Source organism: Scleropages formosus, chromosome 9 (assembly GCF_900964775.1).
Source record: "Scleropages formosus chromosome 9, fSclFor1.1, whole genome shotgun sequence".
Lineage (NCBI taxonomy): Eukaryota > Metazoa > Chordata > Actinopteri > Osteoglossiformes > Osteoglossidae > Scleropages > Scleropages formosus.
Genome location: NC_041814.1, coordinates 16,647,798 through 16,661,332, shown reverse-complemented (window position 1 = coordinate 16,661,332; position 13,535 = coordinate 16,647,798). Strand labels below are relative to the sequence as shown.

Sequence of the window (13,535 nt, the reverse complement as noted above, 5' to 3'; positions counted from 1 at the left end):
AAAATTACATATTTTCTATTCCACAGCCTTTCAGTTTTCTTAATCCAAAATTTAATCTTAACACTACTTTTAACAAGAACTTTAGTTTAAGGCAAAATATAAATTGTTGAGTGCAAATTTAGTACAAAACACAATGAGAATACTTATTTAATAATCATATAATTACGAAAGTGAACCATGATATTCTAATTTTCTATGACATGTCATACTGAACGAACCGCTTTCAGAGTAGTTTTAATCACACATTGTTTTAAAAGTTACACTAATAATTTTATCATTGTTTTTTAATCAGTCAGTGCCTTTTACTGTTTAACTTCATAGTGTGCATTGCTAGGGTAAGATCTTGTAGTTCACATCAGGTCACAGTCATTTCTTTTCAAACACTTATTATATCACTGTATTAATGTGCACCTCTTTGAGAGATGTTTTGGTATTTTATAGGATGTCGCTGCCTTGCTATTCCGATTTGTAATTTAACTAGTTATGAAGACTTATGTTATGGTGATAATTAAATTGTTCCCTAATAATAGGGCTCAAAGAAGAGAAAACTTTATGACAGTACAAACTTATTATACCATATATGGTAGCAAATTTGGACAACTCTTAATCCTCCACTTACTTTCAGGTACAGGTTATCTGAATCTTAAGCCACAGGGACTTGTCCTAGTTAGATACCTTGTTTAGAGTCTGCAATGAGACGCCTTCTCCAAACCATTAATATATGTACAGTAAAGTACTGAAGGTTGAATAAGACATTTTAATCGGCTGAAAGGCTTGCGTTCAAATAACCTGTGAATTGTAAACTCCAAAGCACCTAGAAATCAGTTGACAAGGTTACCGCTCTGGCTGTACCAGCATTAAAAGGGATTCTTTTTAATCAGAGAGAACAAACTAAGCACTCATGTCCAGTTGTCCTTGAAATGTAAACTGCATTTCATGTATATTTGTACTAATACTGACACTGTTTTTGCTCTGCTGTGCCTCTTTTTATTCTAACGATATATTCTGTCTAGAACTAGAGTACTAACAAGTAATGGTAAGTCGGGAAAAAGCAAGAAAAATATATGGAATGTAGAAAGTCTCAGACAGAGAGAATCAAAACCTTGATTCTGTGCAAAGTGTCCTCATTAGCGTGTAGAGTTTTTAAAGTAGACACTTTATCACTGCATTGGCTGCATTTAGGATTAGGTGATATATTTTTTGAGCCAGAGATAAATGACAAGTAGGGCAAAGCTAGCAACTTTCAGCAACGAATAATGATTTGCAGTGTAAGTTAACAGTGAATATATTGATGCCTATGCTCTAAAAATGACATTAAGATCGCAATATTTTCATCCAAAACTTTTAAAAGTTTTTTCCCCTGTTGGAAGCCTTGTCATAAATTGTATAGACTTATTATTTCTGTGCATTATAAAACTATTAAAGGGTAATTTTTGTTCCATACAATCTATTTTAAATCAACAGTGTTCACATATTTTCTTGGCAGAAGATGAAAAATAATATCTGTGGGAAAAATATTCAAAGTGCTGAGGAATTTGACAAGTTTAAGGCTAATTAAAATATTACCTTTTGTTCTCTCTGACAAAGACATGACTAAAGTGTCAGCACTGGACAGCCTGTGTCATGTGTGAATATTTATTTCTTATAAAGGCTGTCTGCTTCTTCATCAGTAAGTGCTCCTCCCTTGGTGTCAGCTAGCTCTGCTTCAACAGTCAACATCAACTGTAGAAACAGCGTAGGGAATTCATTTATAAAAACCTCTACCCTTCCTAACACAAAAATATATGTTATAGTTGTGTTAAGCACCTTGTTCTGCCACTTGTTTTGATTTTTTCTAAAGGTTATGCTAATCCTCGAAAATCTGTAGAGGCTGTAGTATTAGGGATCGTAACCTTAAAATTTCATTGTACTTGACATTTTAAGTAAAATATTTCATGTACAGTTCTCAGTGAAACTGGGAACAAAGTATTATTCCTGAAACAGAGATTTTAATCTGTAATTGATAACAGTTAGACATAAAACTTCCCAAAGAAGTTATGCCTTCTTACCTAGACAGGCAGGCAGGCAGGCAGACAGACATAGATAGATAGATAGATAGATAGATAGATAGATAGATAGATAGATAGATAGTGCAGTAACTGAAACATCGAATAACTTTTGTAAAATATCCACATGTTCTATATTTTTAACGTGTTTCAAACACTTGAACAATAAAAATAAAATGACAATGCTGAAATGAGGAGAGAAGTTGCACTGCAGCTACTTTAGCTAATTCATGGTTATGACTTTGTATCATTAAGCCACTAATAAAGGATTCTGTTTCTCTTTCACCCTTGACAGAGGTCTGTAAGCTCTATGGTTTCAGCAAACATCTAGCTGTATACATACATGGCTAAAAGTTTAGAACTTTACGCTATGCAAGTCACTTTGGATTAAAGTGTCCGAAAAGCATCTAGAGTAAATAAATCTACTGTATTTGTAAAAATACTGTAGTTTCCATTTGTTTCATGATCACTGCATTATTGCCATCATTTTTGTTTTCATTCCTGTTCAGATTATCGTTGCAATGTTTTTTTTCATGATAATAATTATGATGGTGATAATTATGACAATTGAAACGTTGACTGTCGTTGCTCTTGTTTTATGTTTGTGTTATTTCATTTAAAACTCATTAAAATCATTGAACACACTATATGTATATATATGTATGTATGTATGTATGTATGTATGTATGTATGTATGTACACACACATATATGCATGTGCATGTGTGTGTTGACTGTATACAGATGAAACATAATGGAGTGCAGCTGCCTAAGCAGCCCTTTTCAGGCGGAATCCCTCCCTCTGCCATCCAGCCAATAGGGATAAAAGCGCTTAGTGCTCCGCACTGATTTGGACATTTGACAGTGCCAAAGAGCAACCTTGCGAGACAGAGGGGGTACATGGCATGCCATTGCAAGACATGCAAGACGAGCGCTTGCGTTTTAAAGTGCAGTTAGGGCGTTTAAGCGGTGCTTTCAAATAAACATATCATTGATTATTATCCGAAGACAAATTGAGCAGATTAGTTAACAGACTTTAAATATATTCAATGTACCTCCAAGGTTAAATTTTCGCCTGGTCTGGCGCGTTTAGCTTGCGATGTTTTACAGTGCGGGCGGTGCTCGTGTGCGCTGGTGTGCGGCTCCCGTGTCTCAGGAGCGTCGCTGTTGGAATCTACAGTGAGAGACGCGCCGCTCGGACGGGAGGCGCGACCGGCGGCCGCGGCGGAACGCGGATGCCTTTCGCTTTCGCAGCTGCGGCGCGCGACTAGAGCGTGTGTGCGTCGTCGCGCTGCGCTCGCGGGCTCTTCCTGCTGCTGCTGAGAGCGCTCTGAGCCTGAGCAGCATGAGCGCGGGAGACTATTTGTCACAGCGTCTGTCTGACGTCCGCGGCAACTGAACGTTCCTCCGTGGTCGCTTGCAAAAACTTAAGTGATCCTGCCACTTTGTTCCAGACAGCTTCCAACGAAGGTAATTAATACTGTATCTGTGTGTGTGTGTGTCTGTGTGTGCGAAACAGCAGTGGTGTGTGATAAAACACGGGATATTGGGGTCAAAGAGAAGGCGTTTGACGTGTAGGTACCTGCACATTGCTGGACTCTGCTGCCACAGTCAGTGCCAGGGCGCATATATATATATATAGCCCAAGTTTTAGGCGCTAAGCATGATGAACCAGTGGACCAGGTGTGTCACGTCTTATATTATAAATAATTAATCTCATCGCTTGCCAGTAAATGTGCCGACACGTTAATAATAATAGTTATTTTTAAAGTAAAAAAGAGACTGGGAGAATTGGAGCGCGTGATGCTTGGAACCTGGCTGCATAATATAGATACAAAAAAAAACTGTTACAAAATAATTTATTCGGTCATCACACTGAAAACTGTGGTATGTATATTACAACGGTACTCAGTCGGTGTATCTGTGTTGTCTACATGCGTGCATTCGCTCACCAACCCCCCCCCGTCCGCGCGCGCACGCACACAGACACAGAGAGTCCTGCTCATCGCGGTAAAAATCGCAACAACATTTTTTTGCCGGGCGCGTGCAGTGCGCCGACGAGAATCAGCGGACGTTTTGTCGTTGCAGGGCACGAGGAAAGTTTTGGAGAATGAAGAGCTCGGGGGTGAAGCATGAGCTGCCCGCGTGTTCCTTCTAAACTCGCCTTTCTAATGCTTCTATGGAAGTGTGTAAGTGTGAGCCTGCACTGCTGGGGTTTCGCCGCCGCCACTTGGAGCGATGCCGCCGGTCCCTTCGGGTGGCTCCTGTCAGATAAAGGGCCTTTTCACCGCTCGCAGGAATTCGCCGAGTTCGTGGAGCGCTACCAGCAGGGATTTAGCACCAAGTACAAGATTTACAGGTGAGCGCTGTCTCTCAGTCTCTGAGTCTGTCTCTGGCACCCGATTGCACCCAAGAAATGATGGATCATCGTGTCTCTTACGTTGATCCCTGAGTGAGTGAGTCAGTGAGTGAGTCAGTGAGTGAGTGAGTGAGTGAGTGTATATAAACCAATGACACAACGGGGAAAATGAAGTAGTTTTATGTAACCTACATTTTATGTAATACTTGAATACTTCACCCAGATTCATTTCCAGACATGGAAAACGACCTCATATTATCCGCTGTAATACCAATAAAAGTTGATGTTGAAAGGATCAAACTCATCTGTCCCCAGTCTCTCTCTCCCCCCCACCACCCCCCAGCCCCGCTATGATGACACAGTGAGCACCAGGAGGGAATTTATAATAAAAAAAAAAAAAAAAGAGTGCCAACAGATTTGAGTCTGGCTGACCTGTGTTTTGGCAGCCAGTCTGCACAGTGTTGCCAGGCACAGATGGGATGTGCACCATTTGGGTTATGCAGTCCTCGTGTACATCCATGAATATTTTCAGAAGCTCCTCTGGCTTTTTTGTCACGAAAAAAAAAAAAAAAAAATCACTTTAAGAAGAGAATGATTATTACGCAATACCTGGCCTCCCCCTGCTGGTGAGATGGAGAATGAGCACATCCCATCTATGCATGAAACACGTCCAACTTCTCTCCAGTCTCATTGGATATACGAACCCTTTAATTGTTTTCAGGCTAAATTAGTTTAACTGCTTGGTGAGGCTTGGGAGTTAACATATAGAAGAAGAAAAAAAAACTCAGTCTATAAATGAACATTGTGTATGCAGTCCTTAGGTAATACACAATGCACTAACATGCTGTGGCGCACTTGCACATAAATTATTTAATTGCACAGATTTTGGAGTTGGTTAAACTTAAAGCCATGCTTGATTACCTTATGGAACCTGTATGTCACGGTGTATATGGTTTTTAAACTTTATCTCAGTCATGTGCCACCTGAAGACTTCTATTGTCAGTGTCAGAAATCTTTCATATTTTGGTTGGATTTGTTAAGCGTCACTCTGTGTCTGTATTTCATTCCAGTAATTTTTTTGGTAATTAAGTTCTTCAAAAATATACGGAATGTGTAAGATGCGTACATTTCATTTCCAAACCTGCGAGTCTTAGGAGCTGTTATACTTACTAATAACAATCATTTCTCATTTTACATCATTTGCAGGATGTATGCTGAACAGTGGGTTTTTTTTAGATGAAGCAATATAGACAGTGAGAGGTAGAAGATTATAATCAGACAGATCTTTAGTATGAAAAACCATGTGTTGAAGTAGCAAGGAAGAACCATTGATTAAAATTAACTAGAGAGATTTAATTCCATACTTTGGGCAAATGATCACACTTTTGTTCCATTATGAGGTATTGCTATCAGAGTCTGAACTGAACAAGGAGTTTACATTCCACCGTTCCCCATGTTTAATATACACTCTTCATCCATTTTAATTAAATATGTCTTCATGTTGTTCATGTTTATCCTTACAAATCAGACTTAACTCCCATATCCACCGAGATGCCTTAAAAACATGTTGTATTATGATCTTATATGCTTGGCCACATAATAGGTGTTAACCTTTTGTAGGACAGCCAACCATAAAAGGAACATTGCATAAACACAAACACACCCACACCCACACGCACGCACGCACACACACACGTTAGACAGTCTGAACCTCTCACAGTAAAGACAAAATTGTGTTGTTTACTGAATATTCTGCAAAGTCAGCTGGGAATAGAGGATTATGACCACACTTTCAAGGATTTAACTGCTCTCAGGAACACCTGATTTCCTAAAATGAGCATTGATAAAATACAGACGTAAATGTATAGCTAAAAGACAAACAGGTCATAAAACAGCTTCAGTTTGTTTATTTGCATTGATGTAATAGATAAATTTTCAGATTACCATGAACTGTATTTAACTGGATGAAGTTTATTAATTTGGAGCTTTAAGAACAAATAATATTCAAATCTGCTGTGGAAGTACAGTAGGTATTCACTTGTCCACAATTCTGTCACAGATTTTCCTTTCCATTCTTCCCATAAGCTTTTTAGAAGGTTTTTATTATTTTTTTTTTATTTTTTGAATAATTTTATAAATATGGCTCCTTTTTTCCTTGTTTACTTGGCATGTGTGCATAATTAATGTGGATTAAATCTCTGTAACTTCAGAGATTTCAGTTATAAATTGCACTGGCTTCCCAAATAATGTAAAATGAAAAAAAAAAACATGTATAATGTTCATTCACATGTGACAAGATTGCGCCTAGGAAAATACTTTTGTTTTGGAGAAGAAGGACAAATGTTAATTAATTAAGTCTAATATATTAGTGTTTTCATATACACACAGTAGTGTATATATATAGCCACTCAGATATAGTGCTTTGCACGAGATTGGAAATTTTATCTTTTCTGTCCCATCTACTGAAATATTTTTGTGTAAAATTTACTCTCAATTTTTTATTTTTTTTTTTTGTATTTAAGAGTTTTCTTCATACAGTTCTCAGTAACATTGACAATGACATAAGTTTCAGGATACTATATATATTATTAAATGTTTAATAGCATTTAATTAGAGAATAATGAACATTCTGAACATCTTAATGTCAGTGTGGTTAGTCCCTCTGCAACGTTTGATTAAGGGAAAAAGGAAAAAGCTTATTTTATAAGTGGAAACAGTTGGTATCCATTATTGCAGGAGGCATACCTATTCAAATACCTAAACCAATGTCATACCTATAATGGAAAGGAAAAAAGCCATTAAGTAATCAAAATCAATAACATAATACATAACTCTGGTAACATCCCTGGCATTCGTAACACTGTATATTGAGGATTAATTAGAAAAATATTTTTCTAATGTATAATTTTTCTTATTTCCATGGATCATGAAGAATCAGGGTCTGATGTATATTCCATTTATGTCCATTCGTGTTACATTCTGACAGCATGGCTGAGCTATTGTCCCATTATATCTTGTCTCCACTTCTGATGGAAGCAATGGTGTCAGTTGCCCCTTGGCAGAGTGATTCCGGTGGTACATATTCTCTCCTCTGATTGTGTGCTACCCCAGGTCTCAGTTGGAGGCCTGTCAGGTAGTTCTTCACGGAGAGCCTATTTCTCACTGCAAGGGGCCACAGGTGGATTAGGCCGTTCTAGCCCGCTGTGCAATCCATAAACGCCCATCAAGCCTCCTCCACTGAGACACAAAGTCAATCACGGTTAGGATCCCCTTCCACACCTCTTTTGAGCAAGTGTCTGTAATTGTCCCCCCATTATGCTGATGAGCCAACATAAAACAATCCACAATAAGATGATTGTTCAGTTATTTTCTTTCTCCAGATTCATTTTCATTGGGCTAATTTGATTGACAGCATGAGGCATGGGAGTTAGCAGCATTCCATAATTCAACAAATTTGTAAGAAGTTTGTTTGTGCAACATCAACATTACACAAGACAAAATTGCAGTACGTATGATATTCAATATGACAGTTTACGTTTTATCTTGTGCTGCACTGTAAATGAGATTTTAGCGCACAATGAGAAAACAGTTGCAAAGGTTCTAATAAAAATGTAGGGGAAAAAAAAGTAGGAAGTTTGGGACTTGGTAAGTTTTTAAAATAGGCATACAGTTTCAGGATATCTTGCACCCCAGAATTTGACTGAAATATTCAAAGGAATCAATGACTCAGGTAATGTATTTTATGCTCTTTGCAGGGAGTTTGGTCGCTGGAAGGTCAACAACCTGGCACTTGAGAGGCTGGAAAATAATGGCATCACCCTACCTCTTGACCCCGAGTTTATGCAAAGCATCAGACTCCTCGGTCGAAGGCCAAGCATTCAGAAAATTACTGAAACCATTATCAAAAAATATGGCACACATTTTCTCTTGTCAGCCACACTGGGAGGTAAAAAAAATAAATATATATATATATATATATATATATATGTTTTCTATGTTGTAGTAAAAACTGCTTTATCATTTGTATCCAGCACATTTATTATTTTAAAAAGAGATAATACTGTATATACAGAATTTTAGAATGTCTGCTTGTGTTCTGTTAAACATATGTTTCAATTATTCATTGTGTTACTAAAGCGGTTATCATTTATTAATGTGGGATTACTTTGTAATGTGTCTTCTGCACTCAAACCTCGATATTCGCAGAAAAAAATATTGCTAGGATTGACTTAGAGTGATGCAGTATTAACAGCGATGAAGCGTCACATTGAAATGCAAAGTGTGTGTGGCTGTGCAGGTGAGGAGTCTCTGACTATCTTTGTGGATAAGAGGAAGCTGAGTAGGACAGTGGATGTGGACGACTCAAATGGCACAGCAGTGACCCTGGAGACGTTGCACCAGCTGGCAGCCTCCTACTTTATCGACAGGGAAAGTACACTGAGGAAGCTACACCAGCTCCAGATAGCCTCCACTGCAATTAAGGTAAAAGGGTGTATGAAGCATGGGACACCAGGTGTGCTGTTTGATTGTCTGGATTTACAGTGCACAGAGCATTACATCTTGTTTACATTGAAAGCTTCACAGGTGGCAGCAAAATGCAGCATATTTGCAGACCGAATTCGTAATACACTGTGAGGGGGGGATGTGATTTTTGGCCAGAAGAGTTGCGAGTTTATTACAGGTAAAAAAAAACAACAAAAGATTACATTTGCTGCAGTTGAAAACCCTCTCAGTTTCTGATGAACACATTTACCCTTCAATGCATCCATAAACTTTTTAAAAGTAATTCTTTAAAGTTTTTTGTTGTGAGAATTATTTAATACATTTTGCTTTACTAGTTTTCGTGAAACACGAGACAATGTGTTTTCAACTAAATTTACATTTCATTTATCTCTGTAAACACCCACGAAGGCTTCCTACTGAGACGTGTTCGTAGTTAAATTTCACGTGTTTCAATTTCATATCGTAAGAAATAGTTACAACTGTGACTGCTGTCCTAAGTACGCTTTATTTGGCTATTTTCAGAAGACTCAGATCCCACTGTAGTAATAATTTCTTGATAGTTGCAGTGAGCACGTATTATTTGTCTAGTTACAAAAAATACAACAAACCCAGAAAAGCTGAGTATATATTAAAGGGGAAGGGGCTTTTGTTCCCCTTTCTTTGTGATTCCAGACAATCCACAACCTTGATCTGGTGTTGGGCATGTGTGTCCCCTCTAGGCAAAGAAAACACTGAAAAACACATACGGTACAGTGATCCCACACAGGAAGGGTGGGTACAATTCCCACAGAAAGGTATTACAGGCAGAACTTCCACTAAAATGGGACCCCACACTGTCAGAAGAAAACACAGCTGCCACGAGAAGCACAATGTTTCTGTATCTAAGTCCGAGTCTGAAACGAGTCACTAATGTATTTTCCTCGAAATCCCTCAACTCGGATCGCTTTTTGAGAGTACTTTGTCCAAAGCATTTCACATCCATCTCACTCAAATAGCTACATTTTATCCACACTAGAGCATTAGATCAGCTCAAAAATTGGCTGAGCCAAGTGGACATTCATTCCCAAAGTCAGATTGGCACAAGATCAGCTTTTAAATCAGTGTTAACAACTAATATGACTTGAATACTGACTTATAACATGTTTAAGTTAACACTTCTGAAAATGTGTGTCATTTGCAGCTCATCCCTGTAATAAAAAGGATCCTTTCATTCAAATGTTCTTTTACGAGAACATTCTGAATGTATCTTTTCTATTTCTGAAAGCACCTAAAGACATGCTTTCAGAAGGTACATAATTTTCCTGGCAAAAAAAAAAAAAATTTAAAAATAATTTGTATGTTTTATAGTCAGTAGAGCTACGAGAGAGAGTTCACTTTCAGCTCACCATTGTTGTGGTTCACTCCTTGATTGTGATGGCAAACTTGTCTATCTCAAGAATTAATTGAGTTGATGGTAGCAGAATTAAAAATTTAAAAACTAAAGTGTGAAATAAAACGTGCAAAAATTGTTTGCACCTCTCCCGTCTGCTTACTCTCACATGTTTTCAGAGTTATTTTTGTCAAGACAACTTTCTTGCATAAGGGGCATCATTAAGTCCTGTACCTGAGGAATTTGTTGCTGATGTGTTCTGTGATAGGCTCACTATGGTTTCTAGAAATAACATTAATTGATAAATGGATATTGTTTTGTTTTTGTGCAGTACTGTCTATTGTTTTTTTGTCCATAGTCTGTAGAGAAGCACTCTAACAACAATTTCATAGTACTTGTACACAGTATTTGTACTTATGACAATAAACCCTGAACTTGAACTTGGATAAGTAAATGATAAAGGATTTGTTAATGTTCTTTGAACAGACAACTGGCTAAACTTTAATACACTCATATTTTGCCATTGTTTCTGGCTGGATGCCTTTTCACTTCTGAAATTCTTCTAGTAATGGCGAAATATCTCTGTAGCAGTTATAGCTGTTGTCTTACAAGCGGAAGGTCATTGGTTCAAATATCCCCTCCCACTGTAGTACTCCTGGTCAAGGTACTTATCCTGAAGTGTCCAGTAAAATACCCTGCGGTATAAATGGATACATAACAGAAAGTAGCTTGCTGTATTGTATTTAGTTGTGTTCACTAGTTGTGGAATAGGTAACGATTGTCCTTCATATACCGGCGTTATCCACAAGACACCTAATTAAAGTTCTATTAAACAAATTAAAAATAAGTCTAACTAAAACAAGTCGTAACAATTAGGTGCAAACATTAGTAACTGACATACTGTAGCTTACTACCTTTCCGCCTTCTCCATTCTTGGAGCCAGCTGCAATGTGAAGCATACTGTGAGTCAGGCCTGTAGAGGACAGAGCAGTTTGCTAACAAGAAACATTTGCCAAAATCACAACCACATGTTAATTTTACCAAAAGGAGTCAATTATAATATTTTTTGGTTTAAATTTTAATCCGATTTTAATATTCTACTTTAAATCTTTTAATCTCTTAATCTTCAGATTTTACATTTGACCAAACACGTTTTAATGGCCGAAAGCATTGCATGTAATTTGTTTACTACTGCAAAGTTAAATGCAACATATGCCCGTATTTTTGTTATTGTTTCTAATAGTTTTTCAGAAACCACTGAAACATTAATTCATATATATAATCTAATTGCTACATATAGATCATATATATATAACAAATCTAATTGGTACACAATATTACAAAAGCTATGTTTTGCTTGCCAATAATGAAGGCAAAACACTTCATTAAAAGGCCACACTTGAAATATTGTAGTCAAAATAGAATCTATTTCTGACAAACATGTTAAATTAATAACATGCTTATAAATCCAAAATCTCTAAGTTACAGCATAGCACATTCTCTGCCCTTTGCATATCCACGAAATTATGGTTTTTACCATAGACTCTTATACTGATGTGAAATGAGATGAATACCCTGTTATCTCAGCATGTCATTTTATTGCCTTGCGTACATGTTCCTCTTTACAAATGTAAGACGGAAGGTAGTACTTTACAAAAAAAATAAAAAATCTTACATCCTCAGATGTGTCCTGAATTAAATCTCACCAGTTATGAATTGGGACAATCTTTATCATGAACATGGCAGAGGAATATAATCATAAACAGAGTTTTTTTTTCCAAATAATTATTTTTAAGTGGAAATTTTCCTTTAATATTAGGCTAAACTATTCATCAGTACATGCATTAATTTAGCTGACACTTTCCTCCAAAGTGACTTACAATGTTGAGCTATTTACACTTATTTACCCATTTGTACAGGTGGGTAATTTTACTGGAGCAACTTAGGGTAAGTGCCTTACTCAAGGGTACTACACCCAGAGGCAGGGGTTAAACCTGTAACCTTTGGTTTCCAAAGGCAGCAGCTGTAACCACTAAACTACCAGCTGTACTGCGTAAATCTTTTTTTTTTCACCTTTACATAGGAATATTTTCAAATTTACATATAAGGCACATAATCTCATTTAACTTTTTTTTTTTTTTTTTTTTTAATATGGCACATTTTAAAAAAAAAAAAAAAAAAACTAATTTCACAATTTTGAAACATAATTCAAGTAAGACTGGTACCAAAATGTTGTGAAACTGGCTTGGAAAAATACTCAGCTATATGAATGACCAAAAAATAAAATGATAAGTTGCTTTAAAGATAAGGTGCCATTTAGCTGCTGAAAGAATATAAATTTAATTCAATATTCCTGCAAAAAAAAAAAAAAGAAGTCAGTTGCTTTACTGTTATGACTACCTGAGCTGTGGTCAGAAGTTCGTAGAACTGGGTTCGACATTGACCTTTACAGTGAGTTGTTTCCTTTTTGTAAAAGCTTGAAGAGGGTCAGATATGGAACGGGAGCCAATGGCTTTGTAAATGATCTAAAGGAAACAATGGGCTAAAGGATTTGATTGTACTTTGCAACACTCCCATCTTTTTGCCGAGTAGTGAATCACCAAGGTGATACAATAACTCACCCAAGATAATTACATACCTTTTAAAAATGGACCGCTTAACATATTGACCCTATGCCAGCTTCATCTCACACTAAGTGCTGTTAAAACACTCAGATTGAGATGAATATATGGAAAGACCTCTAGAGTCCATTTATTTGTTCAGCAGTTTAGTTGAGGTATGTAAAATATTCTTGCCATCAGCAGGCCTTAATTCAAGTAATAGATTTTAGCCCTCTCTGATGAAGACTAATTTGAAAAGAAACATTGCTAAAAGAAATTAGTTCTTGAGAAAATAGAAAATAAAATAGACAATTTTTAAGGAAGAAGACCACTTAATTATATTGATGCATAATGTATCTGTCAAATGTTATAAAGAGGATGTGGCGGCACAGTGGGTGAAGCTCGTGCCTCACAGCTCCTGAGCTGCTTGGTGGGTATGGGGTTCAAATGCAGCTCAGAGTGTGTGGAGTTTGCATTTTCTCCCTTGTGTTTGCACCTCGCAGACATATACAAAAGAAAGCACTGCCAAATAACTTCCGTTCCCCACATTGCCTTAGAAATCATGCATGTGGTCACTTTGAGTCAGATTCGCACATCCAGCATAACAGTGATTCTGCATTCTGTCTGAGTAATTTCGAGTAATTTCGAGCATTTTCAAAT

At 37.1% G+C, this 13,535-nt stretch overlaps 1 protein-coding gene across 1 annotated transcript in view; it reads left to right on the top strand.

The window, feature by feature from the left end:
• Window positions 1–3,439: 3,439 nt before the first annotated feature.
• Window positions 3,440–13,535, top strand: part of LOC108935437 (BMP/retinoic acid-inducible neural-specific protein 3-like) — a 20,801-nt gene continuing 10,705 nt past the window's right edge. Inside the window, exons 1-4 of the mRNA XM_018754022.2 lie at window positions 3,440–3,514; window positions 4,133–4,403; window positions 8,159–8,349; window positions 8,701–8,885. Of these exons, the coding sequence (XP_018609538.1) occupies window positions 4,177–4,403; window positions 8,159–8,349; window positions 8,701–8,885 (603 nt within the window). The 5' untranslated portion in view covers window positions 3,440–3,514; window positions 4,133–4,176. The remainder of the gene's footprint in view (window positions 3,515–4,132; window positions 4,404–8,158; window positions 8,350–8,700; window positions 8,886–13,535) is intronic.